Here is a 24067-nt window from a genome sequence, read left to right on the forward strand (position 1 = left end):
CTAAAAGTGTACTTCTAAACTTCAGGAGGGTCATTTTCATTAGGAGGGCCAAGGGGTACTGATGGATCCTATTTCTTCTAAAAGTGGTCCCCAAGTCCCCCTTTACCCCTATTGCCCTCGCATGCATTAATGATGTGAACAGTGCAGGGTAGTTTAGAGGAGTAATTGGGGGTAAAAATAATATTTTCCCTCTAAGGTTCTAAAGATTAATAGTCCATCCAAACAGCCCTGTACTAAACTTTAGAACTAGCATTTTGAGGATCCTAAAACTTTAGTACACTACTAAATTTTAGGAGTTTGTATCCAAATATGGCCTTATACTATATCCAGATACATAGTCAAAAATAGTGTATTTAGAAAAGTCAAAATAATTTATAATTTGAAACAGATTAAGTATTTTATATAGATAAATATTGCATATGTGGTACTGTGTTAGTCCGGCAGGAGTTCACAGGTGACGTTTGGAAGTTATCCCGGAATTGCTCCGTTCGATATCACGTCGCACTGTAGTTGTTGTGAATAAATCGTTAGCTTAAGCCAATATGGCGCGCTAGAGTTTCATCGTGGCAAGTTCTAGACATGGACTAAACACGTTCTCATTCAGACGGCTAGCTCTTCTCAGTTCATTTCATCCACCAAATTTAGACAGCAGTTGCACTTTGCTCGGCGAGGTGGTAACGACGAGACGAGTCCATGACACACTTGAGTTCGTCCCCTTCTCGATCACCTCTCTCTCTCTCTCTCCAATGAGTGCAAATGAGATCGATAATGGTCCCATTTTACAAATTGAAGCGCATATTTTTCACTTTGCAGTCTCGGATGAGCACATGATTACAATTGATTGAAGATACACTGTAGTTTGTGATGTGTTGCATTGTTTGGCATCGGATGCCTAATCTTTTATTCGTTGGTCTTGGGCGGCGGAGCCGTTGCGGATTCCCTTTCGGGTGGGAAAAAAAATAGCCATGTTGAAACTTGAAAAGCGAAAGGATAGCTGAAAGCCGCTTTGGGGTTTACACGGACGGCGGATGGCCAGCATAGGCCTGCCGTCCATGTTCCTAGAAAATTTGCAGGCCCATCCGATTTGTTTGAGAATCATATCCCTGGAGGCCTGGACGAAAGGAAACGACATCTGGGCAGCGGTGTAGTGGTGACAGATAACACGGTCGCAATCGTTGAGCTTTTCCTGATAATATCTTCCTTGGCAGGCAAGATAATAGATTATTATTTGTTGAATTATCGGTGAAATTTAAGCCACCAGTTTGATGTTGTGTATGGGTTTGGTATACAGCACGTCATACGAGATTAACGATCTATTTTGCTCAAAGCAAATTCAGGTTACCTAACTCACCAACTCTTGCTGGAAGAAAAAAGTTTTCTGGTTTCGAGTCAGTCACTGTCGTTTCTACAACGAGCACCCAATCAGGATTCAGGACACAGATTGCAAACTAAAATCTGGCTCGTCATCGCCTCAATTTGAGTATGCTTTTGCATCCGCGCATCAGAAGGGTACACGAATCATCCCCACCAAATGGGCATGAAAAAAAAAAAGAAAGAATGGAACGAACAAGATCAATGGCAATGGCAGTAAGAGTGGCACTGGCCACCCTCCTGCGCCGACGACGACGGCGCCGTCGCGCAGGGGGTCCGGGCCTGGAGCACCGGCGGCAGGCCGCAGGCTCGCCGGAGCTCGTCGTACCGGCGGAGGTCAAAGCCGCGGGCCTGCATCAGGCGCTTCTGCTTGGCTGCGAACCGGCTCTCGAAGAAGCCCTCGAACGAGGGCTCTTTCTTGGTCCGGAGGAAGAAGGCGTAGCCGGCCATGAAGTACATGGACGTCACGTAGAAGCAGATGGGCTCCATCACGTCCCAGGAGAGCTCCCAGAAGGTGAGCCGCATGAACCCGGCCGTCTGGACCACCAGGTACGCCAGCCCGCACCACAGCTCCCGGCGCACCTGGGACACCGCGGCGTGGTCGATGTTGGCCTTCTGCGCCTCCATGGCCTTCAGCTCCTCCCTCGCCGGGTCGTTCTCGGCGATGGGCAGCGTTTCACGGACGGGAATGACCTTCTCGATGGCCTTGACGACCTGCAGTTGTCATGGAACAGAACACGAAAACATTTCCACGATTTACTTGGCTGCTCTTCTTTTCAAGGGAGATCCATCAAAGGAAGAGCGATGCTGATAAGACAAGATTGCGGCCATGAAGGCCAAATGAAATGCAAATGCCTCAACCATCAAATGCTCTGCAGTAGTGAAGAAATACAAGAGCTTTGTGTAGTTGAGAAGAGTGCAAATATGTTTTCAAAAGTAAACAAACTTCAGATTGCTTCAAGAAAACAATACCCATGCCGCCAGGATCTGGATTGTGCAAGATAAGATTGTTTACTTCGAATGGAACAGATGCTTGACACACTTATTGTAGCATGTGAAGAAAAATAATGCAGCTGAATCACTAAAACGTGTAAAAGATTTTCCAAAACAATCTTTGAAATGAACACCACCGTGACTGCAAATTGCCAAATTGTCTATTCTGTGCCACCAACCACAACTAGATCAAGATAAAACAAAGAGCAAAAAGGTACTACTAGTGCTGCCCACGAATGCTATGACCTAATCTAGCTCATATGCCATGTGAGTGTTCACCAAACTTTGTTTGGGTCACCCATAACATAAGAAAAGTAGATTACCCATAACTTGTTAGCCCTCCATTACTCCATTAGTCTCATGTTATTCAAATGGATAGTAACCTAATGCATTCAGCGAGGGGGAAAAGGAATAATTTTTTTGTCATAAGCTCCAATATTTAACAACACGAAGGGTAATAGTAACTAGATCAACCTGATTTATTTGATGGCGTTAACATGTAAGAATCTCAAACAGAAAAAAAGATGAAAAGGAGTGGATATCTCTATCGGATGTAAAAAAAAAGAATAGAACTTTCCTAGTTCTTTTACCTCCAGTAAATTTTACCACCTGTAATGAAATTATATTTTTTGTGGTTTGCACTTAACTTCAGGCAATTCTCATATGTTAATCAAAACAAAATAAACTTGCACCTTAACAACTTTTACCCTACAACAAACTAGTGACAAGGACACCACATGATTGGCTGGTGTCACAAATCACAATTGCCAGAAAGGCAAATGCACTGGGAAAGAAGTAATTGAGCATTATGCGTGCACTACCTAACTACAGCCTTTTGCTATGTAATTAATCTTTATGCATCAATTCAATCCTCCACCACTGGCATGTGATGGGGCACATGATGCTATTGCTACAAATGACATTTCTGCACTGTAAATTGCCTGACAGAAAAAAATTGTTGAAATACTACTAATATTTTATTTCCAAAATTAATGGTGCCCAGAAATAGGGCCAGGTGAATCCTCCTCATGTTCATTCATCGGAGGTCAAAAATTCAAAGTTACTTTTTTGTCGTTTGATTCTACCCCATTGAGAGAAGAAAAACTCCCATCTTGGAGCGGAGTAAAACTCCCCAAACTTTGGGTGTCAACATCTCTTACTATCGTTTTAGAACACCGCCCTTTCTTTCAATCTTTTCCTGTTGGGAGACATAGAAAAACACGCGAAAAGTCTCATCAGATCTCTGTGGTTTCCAGAATTAAAATCTCTACCCGGTCACCCGGAAAGAAATTAACAGCACACAAGAGAGAAGAAACCAACGTGTCTTTTCTCTGTAAGACATCCTAACTGCAAAGCAAAAACTAGACAAGGAGAAAATTTGAAGACGAATCAAGCAACATTAAGCTGATGGATTTGAAATGAGGAACAGAGGAGATGGGGGTGAGGATCGTACCATATCGGGCCTGAGGAAGACGGTCTTGCCGAGCACGATGACGGATCCGGACTCGTCGAGCGCGCGCGCGACGGAGGGCCCCGCGTCCGGCCCGGCGGCGTCGCAGCAGAGACGCAGGAACTCGGCGTACGGCACGGCGCCGGCGCCGGACGCCCGAATCCGCGCGCGCGCCGCCTCCATCTGCGTGGCGCGCAGCACCTTCCGCGCCTCCTCCACCGTGAGGCTCGCCGCCGGCAGCTCCCGCGCCGCGTCCGCTTCCCGCCTGGCCGCCGGCGGCGGAGCCGCGGGCGGGACGAGGCCGTCGAGGTTGATCCGCGGGAATGCGAAGCCGACCCCGAGGTCCCGGATCCGGTCGGCCAGGGGCATGAAGCGGTCGGGCGGCACGGCGGGCCGGAACGCCGGCTGCTCCTGCAGGAACCGCCGGAGCCCGAACGCCGCCGGCGACGACGACGACGCGAAGCGCTGCGCCACGGCTCTCCTCAGCACGGCCGCCATTGCTGCTTAATGGGTCTGGGCTATCTCTCTCTTGCAAACTCCGATTCGATGGGAGGATGAGGATGAACAGCGGGCTCCAATAATCAATCAATGGAGCTCGGGTGGATTTGAGGGAGGTGCGGGGCGGATGCTATTTATACCGCCGCCGCGAGGGGAGGGGGAACGGCTCGGCACGCGACGGTGACCAGGACAAGGACACCACCACACAACACACGGCGCGAGACGTGGGCCCGGTCCGGCCGTTCGGGGGGTCCAGCTCGCGGACCCCGCCGGGACTCGGATCAGCACGGAAATTTGGTCCGCCGCTTTAGGAGCCAGCTCGATCATTTACCCAATCTTTTTGGCCATAAACACCGCCTATAAAATATACAAACGTACCGTATTTCATCATGAAAGCTCCAGAAGTAATTTCACCGTAATCTTTTAGACACGGATTGATTTTGATACAATGATTTTCTTATTGTAACACTAACAAACTATAGTTCTTTTTCCAAACCAAAAGGATGAGTGTTCTAGTAAAAAAAATCTCTTTGAAGTTTGATGGCGCGTACTCTGATATGATATCTATTTTTTTATTATACCAAATTATAGTTTTCTAGTGAAAATTTCTCTTCGAGTTTGATAATACGTGTTCAGATATGACATCTATTTTTCAAGTCAGGTGGCACTACTCATTGCTGGCAAGATTATTTCACAGGTTTCGAGTTGAGGCGTGCTATTTGGAAACCCAACTAAAAATTATCGAGTTTCAGGATAGCACGTTCCACAAATGTCACGATCATCGGAACCTGTATCGTGAGTGCTATTGGTCGGAGACGGTCAGACGGTACGAGGCTTCGGAGTGAGACGTTCTGGCGACGTAATTCGTAGCAGTATAGCTTGTGGTCGGGGGGTGTTCGGGAACAAAATTTTACCACATGTGGATGTCATGTTTCATGTCGAAATTAGTTTGGCGGACGTTGAGAGCCCATGTGGTCCGCGGCGTACGAAACGAGTGAGCGACTCTCACGTTACTGTCAGACGTGATTCTTGGCAAAAGAAAACGGAATTAATTACGTGCGTGACAGTACACGCAATAAGATGCTTAATTATGGGGTCCTATATAAGTTTTAAATTTTTAAATTGGGATGATCGGATTGGATCACCAACGCGAGACGGGGTGGGTGAAGATGGTAATAAGTCTCCCTCCCCGGCACCGGGCAGTCCTGACCACAAACAGCTATATATGTGATGGAAAAAGAGACGAGAATTTCATGACAACTCAATTCATGATCGACTGAGTGATTTGGTTGAAGCATGTAAGCAATGTCCAGCTATGGTATCATTCACGGAATTAAAAAGAAAGACATCAAGATTGAGGATGAAGAGCATATGCAGTAGTAGACTCGGTTTGCTAGCTATAGCATGATCCATGTCACCGTTAGATGCCATAGTAGATGGAGACTCCAATGGTCTTGTTACAATACGTCGAAACGTTTGTAGGTTCTCCCTCTTTATTTCTTAAGTAGATAGACATGAGGTACCGAGTATATTATTATCTATGCCAAAAAAAAGACATTGGAGATTGATTTTTTAGCATCGAGATAATCTCTTGACTATACTCAATCAAGGATACATATAAACTCCATCTCAAATTATTAGTCATTTTAATTTTTTATACCTTTTATTATACATTCAGATACAATATATATTTAGGTGCATGATAAAATATATGAATTTAGAAAAATCAAAACGGATAATAATTTAGACCGGAGGGACCAGTACGTGTTCGTACTTAAAACACCTGTGGATACAATATATATCTAGTTACTTTTTTTTCAAGAACTTGCCTGAGCTTAGCTACAACAAAAACATCCATTAAAAAAAGAAAAAAAAAGAAAATGGCATCCACCACACAAAAATACTTGGCCTTTACAGAGTTAACCTAATTCAGTTGGCCGATCACGTACCCATCGAGTCACACCAGCTGTGACTCGAGATACGCATCAGTGCCTCGATAAAAATGGCATCTGCAGTACAGTATACATTATCGTACGTGAAATGCTGGCCTCTATTTTTTTTTATCTCGCAGCTGTACATGTGAATCAAATTCCTTTGCGCTGCGCATATATGCACATCAACTCGAGATGTACCGTTCTCGGAGTACTTGAAAATTCAAATCGGCCGGGGGACATTGTGACCTCTCACTCTTCGCATCCGTGCCGAACAACACCGATCTCTGAGGAATATATTGAGCTGCACGTACGGCTGCGCGCCCGGAGCCTGGCACGGAAAAGCTACACATCTTTGACATCCATGTCTAGAGATAGCAAGACATGCCTGCCACTGCGAGAACCCCTCGTCTGTGATCTGTCCCGTCCTACAAGGCCAGTGGACTACAGGGACGACGGCGCCGTGAGCCGCAGCTGGTGGCGGTGCTGTCATCGTGGAAATGGAATCCAGTTCGAAATGCCGATACGAGGAACGTCAAGAAGAGGATCGAGTTGATCGCATATCTGAAGCATCAGCACGCATTTTGGCTTGTTTGATCTGTATAGGAGTAGCTTCGTGCGCGTCGTCGATCGATGCGTACTTCCCGTAAGTAAGCTGACTACCTGAACGAACAAAACAAAAAGGCACTGAAACGCTCGGCGACGGAGCAGTGCGGCGCTACTCTTCAACCGTGCCGGCCAACAAATGCAACCTTCCCTGATACACGCCCTCTGACTTGTGCTTTCTTTCTCCCTCCCTTCCTTTCTCGATAAAATATGATATCCACCGCATCCGTTCCGCTGATCTCTTGAGAACCCTTTCTTTTCAACGGCAGACCGAGCTCCGCCATGCGTCCCGGAAAATCTAAGCTCTCCCAAAAAAGCTGGACCACAAGATCCGCCGGGCTCTCGGTTCTGCGCGCGCCAGCCCGTGTCCACCGCCGCGCGCGCGCGCGTCCAACTTGTCAACCCGGACACCGATCCGTGCCCGTCAACTGGGGTTGGCCGTGGCCAGCGGCCGACCGCACGGGCAGGGACGGCTCCCCTCACGCGCCCCGGCCGCTCCCAGTCGCAGCTGCACCAGGCAGCGACGCCCCCCGGGCCCCGGCCCGCCGCGGTCACCGACGCGCGCAGGTGTCGCGCGCCCGGCTCGCGCGCGTGGCTGCGCGCCCGCTTTCTGGTGGCCCGGCCGGCCGACCGAGAGCGCTGACCCCCGCTCGCGCGTCGCGGTCGCGGCCCGTGCGCCGCGCGCCGTCCCCGCAACACATCGCATTCACGAACCTGATCGACAACCTGAAAGCGGAGCGGCGAGAGCGCGTGCGCCGCGCCGCGCACGGCGTCGACGCCGCCCGCGCGCGCGCGCGCGTTAGGAGGAGCCACAAACTTGTGATGGTCGCGCGGCTGCTTTGCATTGGATCGTGGCGGCTGGGCTGTCGTGCTCATCCAGCTAGTGGGCAGGAGATTCGACGGTCGAGGAATTTTGGGAGAACTCTTGGCTACTCATATTGTTTCGGAAGAAACGGACGGTGCTTTAATAATGTTTGGTTGGATAAGATTGTATGGGTGCATGCGCACGGTAGGAGTTTGGCGTTACAAACCGGACTACAAGTTCGATGCATCGCACGCTTGCAAATGCGTCGGAGAGTACTTGTATCTTCGTATTTTCTTTTTTTAGCGATGAGGTCTTTTTTTCGTGATCACTGCAGCTTCGTTTCTCTCGCGGTGCCAGAGCACCAGGATACGCACAAAAAGAAGCGTGTGATTAAAATCTTCTTCAGGTAAATGTTATTTGGAGGAACTTATTTTTTGTTTTGAAGATTTTATTTGGAACTTATCAGAGATATCATCAACTTATTACCTTACCAGGAGATATCGGGGCGCACAGCACAACGGAAGGGACGAGAAAACACGGCATCGAGGGGCATATGTATCATTGGGCGAGTTGCGGCCTCCCCCGGTTGCCGATTTCCTCTTCCGATCCGTTGGGTGCGCACGTGTACCATGACATCTGCTCATGTCTAGCGAGCTGCTTCGCCATGCTATCTCGGCCAAACACGCGCACGAGCTCGATCCACCCCCGCCGGAGCCATCACGTACGCATTCACGCTTTCCCCAGCACGCGGCACAGCTGATTAGCTGAAGTTCCCCGGTAACGAGAGGGAGAGGAGACAAACGGCGCCAGTGAAACAGAGCGGGCTTCGGGGAAGGAGAGCGTCCCCGACATGTTGGTTGTGCCGTGCCGGTAGATGTGGCTAGGTACATGCATGCATATATGCGCATTATACACACCATACTCTGTAGTCAAACTCGTGAGAAAGACAAGCAGAGAGAAAACAATATATTTGCATGTGGGATAGATTATTTTGTGCGTAGCTGCCGGCAGCTATGTACATGCCGGTGGATGCCATGCGAGATCTGCGCATATGCTGCGTCTGCGTGCAATGTGTGCCTTTTTCCATCAGCGGCATATTCCTGTCAGATATGCTACCAAACCATACCAACAGCAATTAAAATGCATGGATTCAAAACACCCTCCACGTTCCATTAGTTAATAATGGATCAGTTTTACCGTGTGCTTGAGTGTAAATGTTTATGCATATGCTGTATTTCGTAGAAATAATAGGCAAAATCTAAGACAATGGATCATTAGGGGTTACAACCACGCTAGATATTTCCTAATAGTTACTTCCTCCGCTCTGAATTGTAAGAGGTTTTACATTTTGGAACTCGTACGTCTATATACATGCAATGTAAGAAAAGTAAAAAATCCTTTCAAATTGTAAGGAGGAAGTATTAACAAGTGGCTAACGTATTTTTTGATAGGAAACTTGAGCATTATTGATTGCTAATTTTTTTTCCTGAAAGGGTTGTCCAAATTAGACTAAAAAAACCTTCTGCCACTTGAAAAAAAATATGAAAAAGAATGATAGCTCTTGGCCATATAAGAAAAATACTTGAAAACTGTAAAATATGTTGTAAAATATGTTGTAGTAGGTAACCAGGATGAGCTAATCTTGAACCAGCGGCGTGAAGCAACTTGAATTTTGTGCTCGGCAGCTCACATCAAATAATTTGTTCTTTTTCAGCTAAATTACGTGGAAACCCAGTATGTGACGGTTAAAATGGTGCTTCAGCCCAGCATAACATCGTGTTAGGGGTTAAAAGGCTTCAACCGAAGAACTGGATGTGTAGCGCTATGTTAGTCAAATGCATATCTGGTGGTGGATCACGTGAATTTAACCCATAGGTGGCACGTTTTTTAGCGTAGGTGCTCATATTTTCTCCGGAATTAAATTCTTAATCCCGGCACCACCCACTCGCGTCCTTTGACGGACTAGCCGGTAACCCACACCCTGAGCACAATTGAACCGGACGATACAGCCTAGGACAATAATGCTGCCCTTCCAGCTTCATTCGGTTTGAGGAAGTAGCTCAGCCTCGGTGAGTCAGATTCCTAGCTATACAGATCGAAAACGTCTGGAAGACGTGCCTACGCCAAATCGTACCAAGTACCGTGTGAACTTCCCTTGGCTCAGGGCAGAGCTTTCCTCGTGTTCGGATCCTACGTAACCCCCATTGCCCCCACGCTCCCCGGATATCAAAAATCTGGCCAGCATCATATCGGAAACCAAATAGGGAAGGGAATTATAGGTCATCGGACAGGTTCGACCTCTCCCGGCTAAGCACGTAACGAACCTGAACGTGATGCCACAAAACACTGGTAGATTAACGCACACGCGTACCAGGCTCCGGACTCTTCCGGAGATCGACCGACTTGGGCGATGAATTCGCCGTCACGAATTGGTGTTCGTCCACGGAACGAACTCGATCGCAGCTAGCAGGCTCCATTCGCATCCGTCCGATCCCAGCACACGCGGCAACGTCTCAAGGACAATTTGAGGCCCAACCACCAGGAGAGCTCTGCGTGTATTATTGGATCCGGGCGTGTATTATTGATTATTATTGGACAATTCGTCCAGAAGCTACCAAAGTTTCCTTCTCCTCCTCTACTACCTCTGTCGACGTCTCAGCCTCCCCGACAATGAAGCGCGCTGCTGGCGTCGTGCTTTGACAGTGAAATCGACCGAGATGTCAGATGCGTAGGGGTGAAAAAGATCTGAGCATTCCCAAACATTTGGCGGCACTCCTTTTAGTGCACGCTGACTAGAATTCACTCAGCACGACCAGTGGGGTAGTCAGGATTTTTATACAGGGAGGGCCACGTAAACAATACTTAATAGACTACGGGGTATTTGGTTCCTTTGCTTATTTTTAAGCAAGTGTCACATCAATGTTTAGATACTAATTAGGAGTATTAAACGTAGGCTATTTACAAAACCCATTACATAAGTGGAGGCTAAACAGCGAGACGAACCTATTAAGCCTAATTAATCCATCATTAGCAAATGTTTACTGTAGCAACGCATTGTCAAATCATGGACTAATTAGGCTTAATAGATTCGCGCCGTTTAGCCTCCACTTATGTAATCGGTTTTGTAAATAGTCTACGTTTAATACTCCTAATTAGTATCTAAACATTCGATGTGACGGGTGCTTAAAAATAAGCAAACAACCAAACCAGACCGTATGTTTAAAGCCTGGTTTGGTTACCTGACTTATTTTTAAGCACCCGTCACATCGAATGTTTAGATACTAATTAGGAGTATTAAACGTAGACTATTTACAAAACCGATTACATAAGTGGAGGCTAAACGGCGAGACGAATCTATTAAGCCTAATTAGTCCATGATTTGACAATGTGTTGCTACAGTAAACATTTACTAATGATGGATTAATTAGGCTTAATAGATTCGTCTCGCCGTTTAGCCTCCACTTATGTAATGGGTTTTGTAAATAGTCTACGTTTAATACCCCTAATTAGTGTCTAAACATTCGATGTGACACGTGCTTAAAAATAAGCAAAGGAACCAAACAAGCCCTAAATTTAGTATACGAATGCCTAATTTCAATTTAAGTTTAACTTAATAGACTATATTTTTTTATCATTTGCACAAAAAGAACAATAATCATTCAATCAGTTTTTGAGTACTTATATACTTAGAAATATATTAGTACTAAGTACGTACTACATGTTTTGCAGTTTGTTTTTTTTTTTTTTGGGGGGGGGGGGGGGGGGCAGCCCCTCCTTGGCTACGCCACTGTGTACGACACGTGCGAGTTCTGGGGAAGGAAAAGAAAATGGGGGCACCCTAGTTTGCCACTTCCTGGAAACGACCTGCAGAAGGACGCGCCCGCTCAGTGCGCCCTGTGGCTCCCGACCGAGCACCGGCCGTGTCCGCCGCACAAGTTGTCAACCCAGACCGGTCGATCAGACGATCAACCGACCAATGCAACTCGCCCAGCTCGCGCGTGGGCGATCGCCTCGCCCGGCCTGCCTTGCCGGTCACCGGCGCCACGGGTGTCGCCCGCGCGCCGCGCATTTCCCGCCGGTGGCCGGGCCCGCCTCTGCTCGCTCGCGGCGGTCGCAGCCAGGGGCGTGCACGAGTCAGGTCGGGAGCGGCAAGTCACATGAGCCGCCGGGCCCGAGCGGCGTGGCGGTCCTGGATTGTTTCTTCAGTTTGCACGTTCATTACGCTGTTCCTTTGTATCGATTCACTGCAACAATAAAAAGGAGTGTGGCATTTGGCGTCCTTTAGTTCGGCCCGTTGCATTTCAACTCGCGTCGTACACATCAGTCGCTCCTTTGAAACTGGCGCCGTTTCATTTTCCTCGGCTCTCGCCTACTACGTACTGTAGAAGACATGGGCGGGACTACTACCGTGGGAGCAGGGCTGTAACGTACTGTACTCTCTTTTGTCAGCTGCTAAGTGATTTTTGTGCTCGTGTGTGGGCGGCTGGGCGCCGAGAAAATTCAGAGTTCGAGCTTGACCAATTGAGCAAAGAACCTTTTCACAGGCTATGGCACAAGTTGCATGCCACTGCTCATGCACTTCGAACATGGAGCAGGTCACTCATCTCAGACGCCAAACTTAAGCTGCATATAGCCCAAGAAGTTATACTGCGTCTTGACATGGTTGAAGAGACGAGACAACTATCCGAACAGAATACTCCCTGCGCCATAAGTTAAAGAGGAGACTATTAGATGGGTGGCCATAGAAAAGGCAAGGAAAAAACAGTGCTCCAGAATCACTTACTTACGCGAGGGTGACGCAAACACAAAGTTCTTCCATCTAAAACTTCCATCTAAAAGCAAACGCTAGAAGAAGGAAAAATTTTATCCAGAGGCTAAAGAAGGAACATGACTGGGCACTAACACATGAGGACAAAAAGATGGTGATTCAAGATCACTTCGACAACATGATGCAACCGCTCAGCAACGCTCCAAAGACCTAAACTGGGAGATCATAGACTTCCCAACAGTTGATTTACAAGCGCTGGATAACCCCTTCTCAGAAGAGGAAATACTACACGCCATCGCTGAACTCCCGAAGAGCAAAGCACCGGGACCAGACGGTTTCACCGATCTCTTCTTCAAATCGTGCTAGCATATAATCAAAGGGGACGTCATAGCAGCAGTCAACTCCTTCCACAACATCTATTGCAGGGACTTCAACCTCGTCAACACGGCTAATGTAGTACTAATCCCCAAGAAGGAGGGCACCGAAACAATCCAAGACTACATGCCAATTAGTCTGATACATGCCATCGCCAAGATTATAAGCAAAATCTTTGCATTACGTCTAGCCCCATTTATGGATGCACTAATCTCACCGTGCCAAAGGGCCTTCATCAAAGGAAGAAATGTTCATGACAACTTCCTCTACGTTAGAAATATGGCTCGGCGACTCCACAGAAACCTGGAGCTGGATATCTCAAAGGCTTTTGACTCAGTGCGCTGGGATTACCTACTATCATTGCTACAACACAGAGGCTTTCCATCCGGGTGGCGTGACTAGATCGCGGCGATGCTAACGACATCCTCTTCAAAAATCCTACTCAATGGCACCCCATCGGATATGATCATGCACGGTCGTGGACTAAGACAAGGAGATCCACTCTCCCCCTACTCTTCATCCTAGCGATAGACCCACTTTACCATCTAATACACAAAGCGACCGACATGAGCCTACTCAGCAAATTAGGGGGGTGAGCTGCGCGTGAACGAATCTCAATGTACGCTAACGATGCAGTGATCTTCATAAAACCAACAACTGCAGACATGAAAAACATGACACAACTTTTAAGTCTATTCGGCGAGGCAACTGGTTTGAGGACAAATCTAAAAAAAACAAGCATCACGCCTATCAGCTGTGACTGTATCAACATGGATCAAATTCTATCAGAGCTACCAATAACTCGAACAGGATTCCCGATAAGATACCTGAACCTACCCCTTACAATACGAAGACTAAAAAAGATCGATTTCCAATCCTTAAGTGACAAGGCAACATGTAAACTCTTGGGATGGAACGGCGCAACCTCAACCAAGCGGGACGCACCTGCCTTACAAAAGTGATTCTGACGGCGCAACCATTGTACCTGATGACGGTCCTCAAGGTCCCGCAAGAAGTAATCGAGGACATAGACGAAGTAAGGAAAAGATTCATGTGGGTAGGCGACAAAGAATTGACCGAGGAAAATGTAAGGTAAACTGGATTAGAACCTGCTTGCCAAAACAAAATGGAGGATCAGGGGTATTAAATCTTCACAAGTTTGCAAGGGCGCTCAGACTACAGTGGCTATGGTATGAATGAGAATCACCGCAGAAAGTGTGGGTTGGAATGGAAACGCCGTACGATGACAACAACAGATTTTTATTCGCGGCCTGCACAACGATCACGGTAGGGAACGGCCACAAGACTACCTTCTGGCAATCAAGCTGGTTGCAAGGCTGTAGACCGAGGGATATTGCGCTAAACATCTTCGCCATATCCAGAAGGAAAAAAAGAAGTGTCGTGGAGGCCTTACAGGGAAATACTTGGATCACGGATCTTAACATACGCGATGGCATCACGTCACTGCATCTACAGGAATTCGCGACACTATGGCGGCTAATATCAGCGGTGCAGCTGCAACCACAGTAGGAAGACATAATACGATGGAAACTTACTGCGAGCGGCAAGTATTCTACGGCTTCGGCGTATAAAGCATAGTTCCTTGGCTCTACAAAGGCACCACATAGCAAAGCACTTTGGTGATCCTAGGTGCAACCGAAATGCAAATTTTTTGCATGGCTAATACTACAAAACCGAGTGTGGACGGCTGATCGCCGAGCGCGCAGGGATGGCCACATTCCCTTCATGCGCCCTGTGCAGACCTCAAATGGAGATATCATATCACCTAATTGGGGCATGCAGATTCACCAAAAAGATTTGGGGACTGGTGGCGGATTGGACAGCACAACCAAGCTGCCTGGCGCCCAAGCGACAACGTGCTAGACTGGTGGACAAACATGACCACTAAAACATAAGCTCCCAGGAAAGGAATGTGCTCCATTGTCCTGCTCATCATGTGGGAGGTATGGAAAGAAAGGAACAAGCGGGTCTTCAATCGAGAGGGAATGTTAGCTCTTGCACTTTTTTAAAAAATCAAGGAAGAAGTCGATGGATGGGTAGTAGTGGGGGCAAAAGATTTATCGCTTTTCATTTCTCGCGAGTAATTGCGTTTGTTACAGGTACCTCTTTCTGGCTATCAATGAAATAGGGCACAATCTGGTGCTCATTCGTAAAAAAAAAAAAGCCCCGGTGTAATCGTGCGACTGCGATGTATTGTTGAAGACGGGGTGCGACCGGCAATGCCGTAATGGCCCCTCAACTTGTTGTGATGTCACCGCGCTCCTCTTTCGCTCGTCTTCAACACTATCATTCATGGGAATCTTTACAGACGGACAAGCAAACAAAGTTGAATCCTGTGGAATCCTTCGCTGAACCAAAAAAGGAGAGGAGAAGAAGAGACTGCTTCTCCTTTTTCATTAGGCACGAAGGCCATCTACCGGGGCCGAGACTAAAAGTCGAAAACAACCCATGTACTATGCTGGTGGTGGTGACACCAACGGCGCTCTTTCAGTTCATCTCAGCAGAACGTAGCTTTCATGTGACGCAGGACGCAAGCATAGACACAAGAGAACATCGAAAAGAAAATGGCCGTGTTCTAGTGTGTTGCGTGCTGATCCTCTCGTAATAATTTTAGGCGTGATCGTCATGGAGCCCTTAATTGGCGTCATGGCACTACCTTCCAAGATTCTCTCGTGCGGTAGCCATCGATGCCTCGGTGGAAGAACCAGTACTAGGCTCCTATAGCGGTGTCCGGTGGGATATTCATATTCTCTCGTGCGGTAGCCAACGAAACACGTCTCGCCATCGCGAGTCGCACGCGTGGAGAAACGTCAGGTGGCGAAAGTGAACGCGCACACTGAACCAGCACGCCATAATCTTTGACTCGTGAACTGCCCGTACTCCACAGCAGGTTTAGCAACTTCACCTCATGGTCGATGGCAGGCGGGACCGGACGATGGAACCCAGCTGTTTGCCACATGAACGCTGTGCTCGTGGAGAATTTTAGAGACCTGAGCGTAATTTTTTTAAAAAAGTAGGGACCTGAGCTGACCATTGAGCAAAGAAGCAAGCAAAAGCCTTGTGTACCATCAACCGTGTACTATTTGAGACACGGCTTCCATGGAGGGAAAAAAAACGTTTTCAAGCAAGATGGATAGAGGAAATGCTGTAGTAAGAGTATCTCCAACAGTCTCTTTTTTCCCAATCCAACTATTGTATTGGGAGAGTTGATAAGAAAATAATACTCCAACAGTCTCCTTTTAACTTTTCCTTTGACGACTCAATAAGTCACCGCAACTAGTAATGGATTGTGATGAGATTATTGGGAGATTGTAAAAATAACTCTCCCAGTAACAGTGAAAATGATATTAGGATATCTTTTATTAACTAGTTATTAAAAAATATTTATCGACGTACTGCCGGAGGTGCTCCGATGCCCTCCCGTCCCATTTCTCTTGCGTCGTACCTGAAAGCAAGCGCCAAACACGCAAAAGGAATGCACGGGACCGCAGGAATTCGAGCCTCTTTCTTCCGGCCGGTGAATACTGCATGCGTTGGGCGTACTCCTCGTGCCACCGTGCACTGTCTGTATGGGCGTGGAGAAAGTTTATAATTTGACGGAACGTCGGCTTCTTCCCTAGTGGTGCGAGTGCATGAATAAATTGCTGAAGATGCCGATGCCGTGATGATGTCCCGTGAACTTGTGATGTCACCGCCCGCTTCCTTTCTCACTAATCCTCCACTCTGCAGCTAATCCGTGGGAATCTTTAGAAACCAAGCAAACAAAGACTAATCCCTTCTTGCTGATCTCTTTCGAACGTCCGACCAAAAAAGAAAAGAAGAGCAACTAAAGACCATACTATAGCACAGTGTTCCTTTTGATGACGAAGAAAGGCATCCAAATCCGAGCCGAAAACAACCTAATACATACATCCATATATGATGATCGCCGCACCGAGAGCTCCGCCAACATAGCTGTCATCTGACGCAGGAGCGCAGGACCCAAGCACAAGCACAGGCAGTCGCACGCAAGGAAGATACTACAAAAGAATGGACAAACTTGAGTGGCGTGCTGATCCTCTCCCTCACAATAATTTCGGTGTGATCATGCGTGGGAGCCAACTCATACAAGGCCTGCCGTGCCAAGACTCCCTTGTGCGGTAGCATTGCCGTCGATGCATGGACGGAGCTCGTACTAGTGTCCCGTGGGATATTCTCTCCTCTGTGCCAGATTCTTCTCTTGAGTCTTGCGGTCGAGGCGGCGGTGGGCACCTAACGCAACCACACAGCTCATATCATACCATTCAGAGGGTAACATCACATGGCGTTGGTGGACAGAAGGTGGCTGATGGAACGCTGACTGGGCAGCCACGTTTTGTGACCAGCAGGATCATCAAAAGGGACTCCACATGGCCTTAAAGGAACCATCGTCCATCTCCATGGACAAGAACAGAGGATTTTTTTGCCAGATTCCGCCTGAAACTGCTGAAACGCGAAACGGTCGCAGGAACCATGTAGGGCTTCAGCATCTGCAAATCTGCAGCAGCATCGCAGCTAGTATTATTCGGTTTCATGATAGATGGAGTACGATTAGTTAACTCGAATTCAGAAGCTAATGAAAGCCCGCGAGATGGCCTGCATGCTACACAAAACTGACTCAGGCTGATCAGGCAGGTGAACCCAGATGAGGGGCGTTTTAGCCCAAGACAAAGTGACAAACACAGTCGTTCTATGCAGTGGCTCGAGCGAGGCGCCCCACAACTCAACCCAACATCATTTCCCAGGCTTCAGCAAAGCCAGAGCAACGTTTCCTGGGAAAATGTAGTAAAGAAGTACTCGTGCCGTGTATTTCCATGACACTAGTTCATCAGATTTGCAAGTACGAACTCAACAACTTATATGTCTCTGACTCTGGTTGTAACCAGCTCTTGCCACATTGGCCACACAATGAAAGCAGCTACAATCTCATGAACAAATCGAGAAAAACATAATTACAGAGAAGCCAAGCACTATGCCCTAAAACTCATTAAACTAACGAGTGGTTCCATCGCATCTGATACTATCAAAATTGTACAGAACACTCACAGCCCCACTGGCCACTGCTCTATGATGCCGTCAACCAAAAATTGCAGTCATTCATGTAAGCAGGAGTTGAGGGGAAAGAAATGGGGGGCGGAAACGATCAGGAAAATGACATAATTTAATGATGGACAATGGTGCATCTACTGCATTCTACATGAAGGATTCTGCTTGTTTCTTCATCAGCCTCAAGACCGTCTTTGCTCATACGATCAAGCAAGTCGGACACTGGCTTCCCCGCATGGACGGATCTCTTCAGAAAGTAACGGTAAACATCCCTAGTCAAAGGAATAAACTTCTGTAACATACTCGTCATCTCAGCTGCTTCTACATCCTTTTGGTCCATGAAGCAGTTCAGGCTAGGTAGTACATATGTCAGATGTGAAAAGAAGATTCCAAAGAAACTGATTAAGTGCTTATTCAGCAATGTGTCTCTATAAATGATCAGTAGAATGGCAATTCGGATCTTTGTGTCAATGGCATATTCTTCCTGCAAGATCCTAAGGATATAACAGTGGAACAACATTCTTGAATTTTGCTGTCATAAACTTGTCAAATTTTCATTTCCAAAAAAAAACCAGTTACCAAATGGAGACTACAAAAACTGACGAAGTACTAAAACACTGAAAATGAAACCCACATGTTTGAGCATAAGCAACTGCTTTACAGCTCCTTTTGGTCCATTTAAGATAAACAATTCAAAGAAACAGGATAGACCGTGAGTATGTATCCTGCACAAGCAACTGCTTTACAGCTTCTTTTGGGTCTATTTCTGAGATAACTGCAAAGGATCCATTGCCAGAATCTTTCAAAACGATCTCCTTAACATTCTACAACAGTAGGAAAGCACTTAGCTTGATGACAAATTTCTCTAAGTAATCAATTTATCACTCTGATGCTCAAAGAGAACTACTAGTTTTAATACTACCAAAATGCAAAGAAAAAAAGACTATAAGGTTGCAGATGCAGAGAATGGGCTTACCAAGTTTAACGGATAACTGTCAGAAGCACACATGTCCCAGTACCATCATCTGTTGATTAAAGAAAATATGAATCAGGAAACTCATTAAATAATTGAGAAAGCAACTTTGTAAAGCTCATCAACATATACAACAACATTGAATTGAGGATGTCATGGAAGCAGCGATGATCAGATTTGCATTACACATCCATAACAGCAAGATGGTCATCTGTACCATTCGCTTAGCGATTTTCCATTTGAGATACTGAACCGAACCCCCCACAAGCACCCGATCCCCCCTCTATTTGCACACAAAGAAAAAATCTCACCTTTACTTTCTTGGCAAAGCTAAGAGATTCCTCAAATGTGACTGACTCCCACTTAGACATGGAGCCCAGACAAAGACAGGTAAAGGCAAGGCCCTTGATTCCCCTCAAAGAGACATTATTTCTTAAGTTCATGCAAGGAGTAATTTGACAAAGACAATATGATATCCCACTACAAAAAAAGAACATAAGAGGTCTACAAAAACACAAAGATCATAAATAGTTCATTCAATTAAACATAATGAAAACAGTTGATCATTTGGAAGAGCTTGTTGAAGAGGGGAATTAGGGGGAGCAATCCCCCACAGGGTTTGAGTGAGATGAGAGGGATTCACTTAATCCCTCCACGGATAAGTTCCACTTGGCAATTTAATCCCCGGCAACCAAACAAGGCCTTAGGAATTTTGCTCATCTTCAATCCACTTACCATTTTCTTATCCATCAATTCGATTCAAGATGTTCCTTTGAAAAAGAGAGATGTTTGCATGTGAAAACCAACCTTCTGAAGCTTCATATTAATCTAGAGGTAGTAGCTCCCCTCTCTGGTTCCACATTTCAGCTGTTCAGGCACAGCTACTGTCTGTTGCAGCTTTGGGAATTTGGTTGGCACCATCCATCACTGCACTAGTGACCTCAACTGATATCACAATATCAGATGCTCAAAAATAGATGCTCGGTTGTATTATGTATAGAATTCCCATGGAAATACATTTTGCCCCCAATTTGAACTTCTGATTAGCACCCGTCAAAAAGAAAAAAACTTTTCATTAACAAATATGAAGATACAACTAGAACAATACATAAATATCTCTGTAATTGTTCAGTCATGTGGCTGTCCTCACAAGCCAATTTAATAGACATTATAAGTTCCCTGTGTTTTATCAAGCTCTGAGCCTACTGCAACTAATGGTATTCTTTTGTGTTGTTAGAAAAACTGTGTCATAAAATAGCTATCTGAATGGCAACCAGAGTTTCCACTCAAAATAGATGGCAAAGGATGGGGCAGTTAATCTCAAAATTGTGAATTCAAACACTGAAATCTGATCCTATTTGGGCCAGCATTACAACAGTTACAAAGATATTCACCCTCCTATATTGCTAACCGTGTGTGCATATTCGATAAATCTGATCTGAGTATTCTGGTTATATGTTACAGATGCTGTCTGAACAAACTTACTTTAAGACGAAAATCTACAAAACTGACTTCAGAGTGACCAGCTCAGAGTACCTTGCATCAACCAAAATCCCATGATAGCTGTGACCTACTCCCAGGACAAAACTTGTGAGGCTAGGGAGTAGGATATTGCTGAAATTTCCAGGTTCCTGTGCTCACAATAGTGCACTAAAATCCCCACAAGAGCATTGGCCATCCTTGAACTTGTGAAGGCGTTTACTGTCCCGGACAACAATCTCTCTGTTTGCAAGTAATGAAAAGAACTTAATTGAACTGTGGCAATCCCTGCACATGGTAATGTTCTTTGTGACGCGAATTGTTGCACCTGGAGGTGTTTGCAGCAACCCCAGCGCAACAGCTAATCTCTCACTGTGGTGCTTTAGGGAACCTGCAGCAGGATTCTCATCATCCTCACCGTCAGACACCTCTGCATTCTGGTAAGGTTCATAGCCAAAGGCTTTAGCTTTCTCCAGCAGATTCTCTAGCAGTTGATACAGGTCATCACTCCGTTCGTGAGTCTTATCATTAGCTCTGAAGAAATAGACCTTGTCTTTGATCGTAATCCAGCTGCGATCCCTAAGGATTCCTAGATCCTCCTGTCTCATCAGCTTCCGTACTCTGGCCACATCATGCCACCTCCCGCTGGAAATGTACATGTTCAGCAGTAACACATAGGTTTCGACACCTTTTGGCTTGAGCTCGAGCAGTCTATTAGCAGCATAGAAGGCAAGCTCCATATTTCCATGACTCCGACATCCAGCAACCAAACTGGACCAGATGGCCTCATTTGGTTCAAAACCTGTCCTTTTGATGAAGAAAAATGCATCATCCAACCGGCCCAAGCGCACAAACATGTCAATCATGCACCCATAATGGTCCACAACAGGCTCTATTTTGTACTCTTCCTTCATCATGTTGAAGTAGCGCTCAGCCTCCTCAACTAAACCAGCATAGCTGCAGGCTGAAAGCACACTTACAAATGTGATTTCATTTGGTTTCACCCCAGCCAATCTCATGTCCTCGAAGAGTTGTATCGCTTCCTGGGGCCGGCCATGCTGAGAGTACCCTGATATCATAGAAGTCCATGTGACAAGAGTCCGTATTGACATCTCGACAAACGCTTTAGTTGCATCTTCGATGCATCCACACTTGTTATACATGTTTACCAATGCGCTGTTAACCACGACATCTGACAAGAAACCAGTCTTTATTGTCTGAGCATGGATTTGCTCACCCTGCTCTAAGGCCATCATGGCACTGCAAACAGACAGGATGCTTGAGAAGGTGAACAAATCGGGCTTCATTGAAGACCGTTTGAGGTTGCGAAAAATCTTGAGTGCCTGGAACCCTCTAGAACGAGCATGGAGATCATCCTTAGCTGTCTCCATGATCTGCGCGTAGCCCGAGATCATTGCGTTCCACGTGATAATACTGACATCCTCCATGTCTTCAAACAACCGCATGGCCTCCTCAGTTTCACCCTTTCTCAAATAGAGGTACATCGTCGAATTCTTTACTGGAAGGTTCGTCTCACAACCGATTTTGAAGCAGAAGGCTTGGACTTGCTTGCCCAGGTTCAGATCTAGCCTTGTACCACACAAGCTCATGACACTTGTCAGGGTAAACTCATTAGGCATCACTCCATCCATAAGCATATCAAGGAACAATGTCAGTCCAAGCTCTACATAGTTCTCATCTTCAGCGCAGGCAGATATCATCGTTGTCCACGTGATGACGTTCTTGTCAGGGACCCTCTGGAAGGTCCTCATGGCTGATTCCAAGCTCCCAGACTTGGCATACAATCGACAGAGGGAGTTACCTACACTTGTGATCAACTCGGCCCCGTACTTAATTGTATATCCATGAACTTGCTTGCCCATGCCAACGTTGTCCGAAGCAGAGCACGCGTTCAATGTCGCGCCAAGCGTGAAATGTGAAGGGTACCTCCCCGCCTCCAGCATCTCCACAAACACCTCCAGCGCTGCCACCGGCTGCGAGTTGAGAGTGTACCCCGTGATGAGCGCCGTCCACGTCACGACGTTCTTCTCAGGCATTCCGTCGAACAGGCTGCGTGCGTCCAGGTTCGCCCCGCACCGCATGTAGGCATTGACCAGAGACGTCGCGACGAACATGTCCACGCTGGTCCCGGTTTTCACCATGTGCCCGTGCACGGCCCTGGCGTCGCCGAGGCTGCCGGCCTCAACGCACCGGTGCAGCAGAGGCACGTACATCGCCGACCTCACCGTCTTCCCCTCCCTGAGCATGCCCATCGCTTCCTCGACATCGAGGGGCCGCAGCGGCGCTTCCACGCCGCCGCCATTCTGCCCTGCTTGGATGCTCCTGCCGTTCGAGTTGCTCTGCAAAGTTGGAGTAAAAACTGGATGAGACAGTTGATCCCCACTCTGTACGTATGCAGTTTTGGCTTTTGGATGAGCCGACAAAACATTAACAGGGGCAAATCGAAGAAATGCAAAGGACGCAAGTGATCACGACGAGCGAATCTTGGAACGCAAGCAAGGACAAGAAACATTCGGAGCAGAAAATCTTAAGCTTGCGCTAAATAGATTGCCGGATTCTTTATTTTCCACTTGGAGTGTTCTTCTCCCACCTCGTCATTAGCGGACCAACGAACCGAAGACACGTTCTTGAAAGAATCGGGTTGAACCGTTGGGAGAGGGCGGAGAGAAAGGTCCGGTTACCTTGTCGACGACGGCGACGGAGCTGGCCGGCGGCCTCCGGGCGTCGGCGCCGGCGACCGCCGGGAAGGAGCCGCCGGCGGCCCCGCAAGAGACGGCGAGGGAGGGGACAGAGGCCATTGGCGGGGCGGGGTCAGAGGCCAGGAGGGGAGAGGAGGAGCATCAGCCGCGGCGGGGGAGAGCAGAGGATTCCATGAGCCTGGGGCGGGAAGTGAGGCGAGGACGGAGCAAATGGGATAACACTGATAAGGGAGTGCCCACTGCGGCACTGCCCAGGGGAAGGTGGAAACCAAACGGCTATCAATTCTCAACCGACGGCAAAAGGAGCTCGTTGCCTGTCTCACCGGCTAATGTGCTTTGAGATTCGTTTAATTCTAGACACTAAAAATAAATTTAAAACGATATGTAGATTTGTAGTTGTAGGATAGTGACGGGGATGGAGGTGGGTTCTCTCCGGTCCGCAAAGAGTGCCCTTTAATTTTGTTTAAAGTCAAACCATATCAAGTTTATATAAAAAATATATTAATGTTTTTGATGTCTAATAAATTTTATTAGATTCATTATGAAATATATTTTCATAGCACATCTATTTAGTGTTATAAATATTGATATTTTTCAATGTAAACTTGGTTAAACTTAAGATAGTTTGACTTAGGATAAAAATAAAAGGACGTTCTAGGACAGACTAATTAATTACGCCGGCTTGCAATTTTAGTTTATTTCTTCTTTAAATTAATTATGTGGTTGTCATTAGTTTATTTTATCATTTTTTGGGTCGACGCAATGACAAAAGGAATATAAAATGCATCCTTACCAGGGAACAATGGAATTACTGGCAGGTCTTTCAAGCGTGAGCCATTTAAATCATTACCAGATTTGGGGCGTGGTGCTTAACTTCTCTGCAATTATGTTTTCTTGATTTCTTCATGTGATTCTCGCTGCTTTCGTTATGCCCTCTGTGGCCAGGGTGACAAGCCTGAATGAATGGTTCCATCGCATCTGATCCTATCAGAATTGTACAGAAAACTCATAGC

At 46.8% G+C, this 24067-nt stretch overlaps 2 protein-coding genes across 16 annotated transcripts; both read right to left on the bottom strand.

Moving 5' to 3' along the window:
- Positions 1-1338: 1338 nt before the first annotated feature.
- On the bottom strand, positions 1339-4440 carry LOC117838434 (calcium uniporter protein 2, mitochondrial). Its single transcript, XM_034718464.2, has 2 exons — positions 3818-4440; positions 1339-2085 (listed from the first exon to the last, which is right to left on the bottom strand). The coding sequence occupies exons 1-2, from the start codon at positions 4310-4312 to the stop codon at positions 1573-1575; spliced, it is 1008 nt and encodes a 335-aa protein (XP_034574355.1). The 5' UTR covers positions 4313-4440; the 3' UTR covers positions 1339-1572.
- Positions 4441-17666: 13226 nt separating this feature from the next.
- Positions 17667-23292, bottom strand: LOC117838727 (putative pentatricopeptide repeat-containing protein At5g52630). Of its 15 annotated transcripts, none has more exons than XR_004636707.2 (5): positions 23037-23292; positions 20392-22694; positions 19663-19894; positions 18859-18907; positions 17667-18154 (listed from the first exon to the last, which is right to left on the bottom strand). XR_004636707.2 is itself a non-coding variant. In XM_034718866.2 (2 exons), exons 1-2 carry the CDS (start codon positions 23151-23153, stop codon positions 20493-20495), a joined length of 2319 nt encoding a protein of 772 aa, XP_034574757.1. In that variant the 5' UTR covers positions 23154-23292; the 3' UTR covers positions 20164-20492. The 15 variants fall into 15 exon arrangements, 1 of the variants encoding a protein (XP_034574757.1); XR_004636706.2 differs by having other exon boundaries at positions 17667-18235; XR_004636708.2 differs by having other exon boundaries at positions 19591-19894.
- Between the last annotated feature and the right edge of the window lie 775 nt (positions 23293-24067).

This window comes from Setaria viridis, chromosome 9 (genome assembly GCF_005286985.2).
Source record: "Setaria viridis chromosome 9, Setaria_viridis_v4.0, whole genome shotgun sequence".
NCBI classification, from domain to species: Eukaryota; Viridiplantae; Streptophyta; class Magnoliopsida; order Poales; family Poaceae; genus Setaria; species Setaria viridis.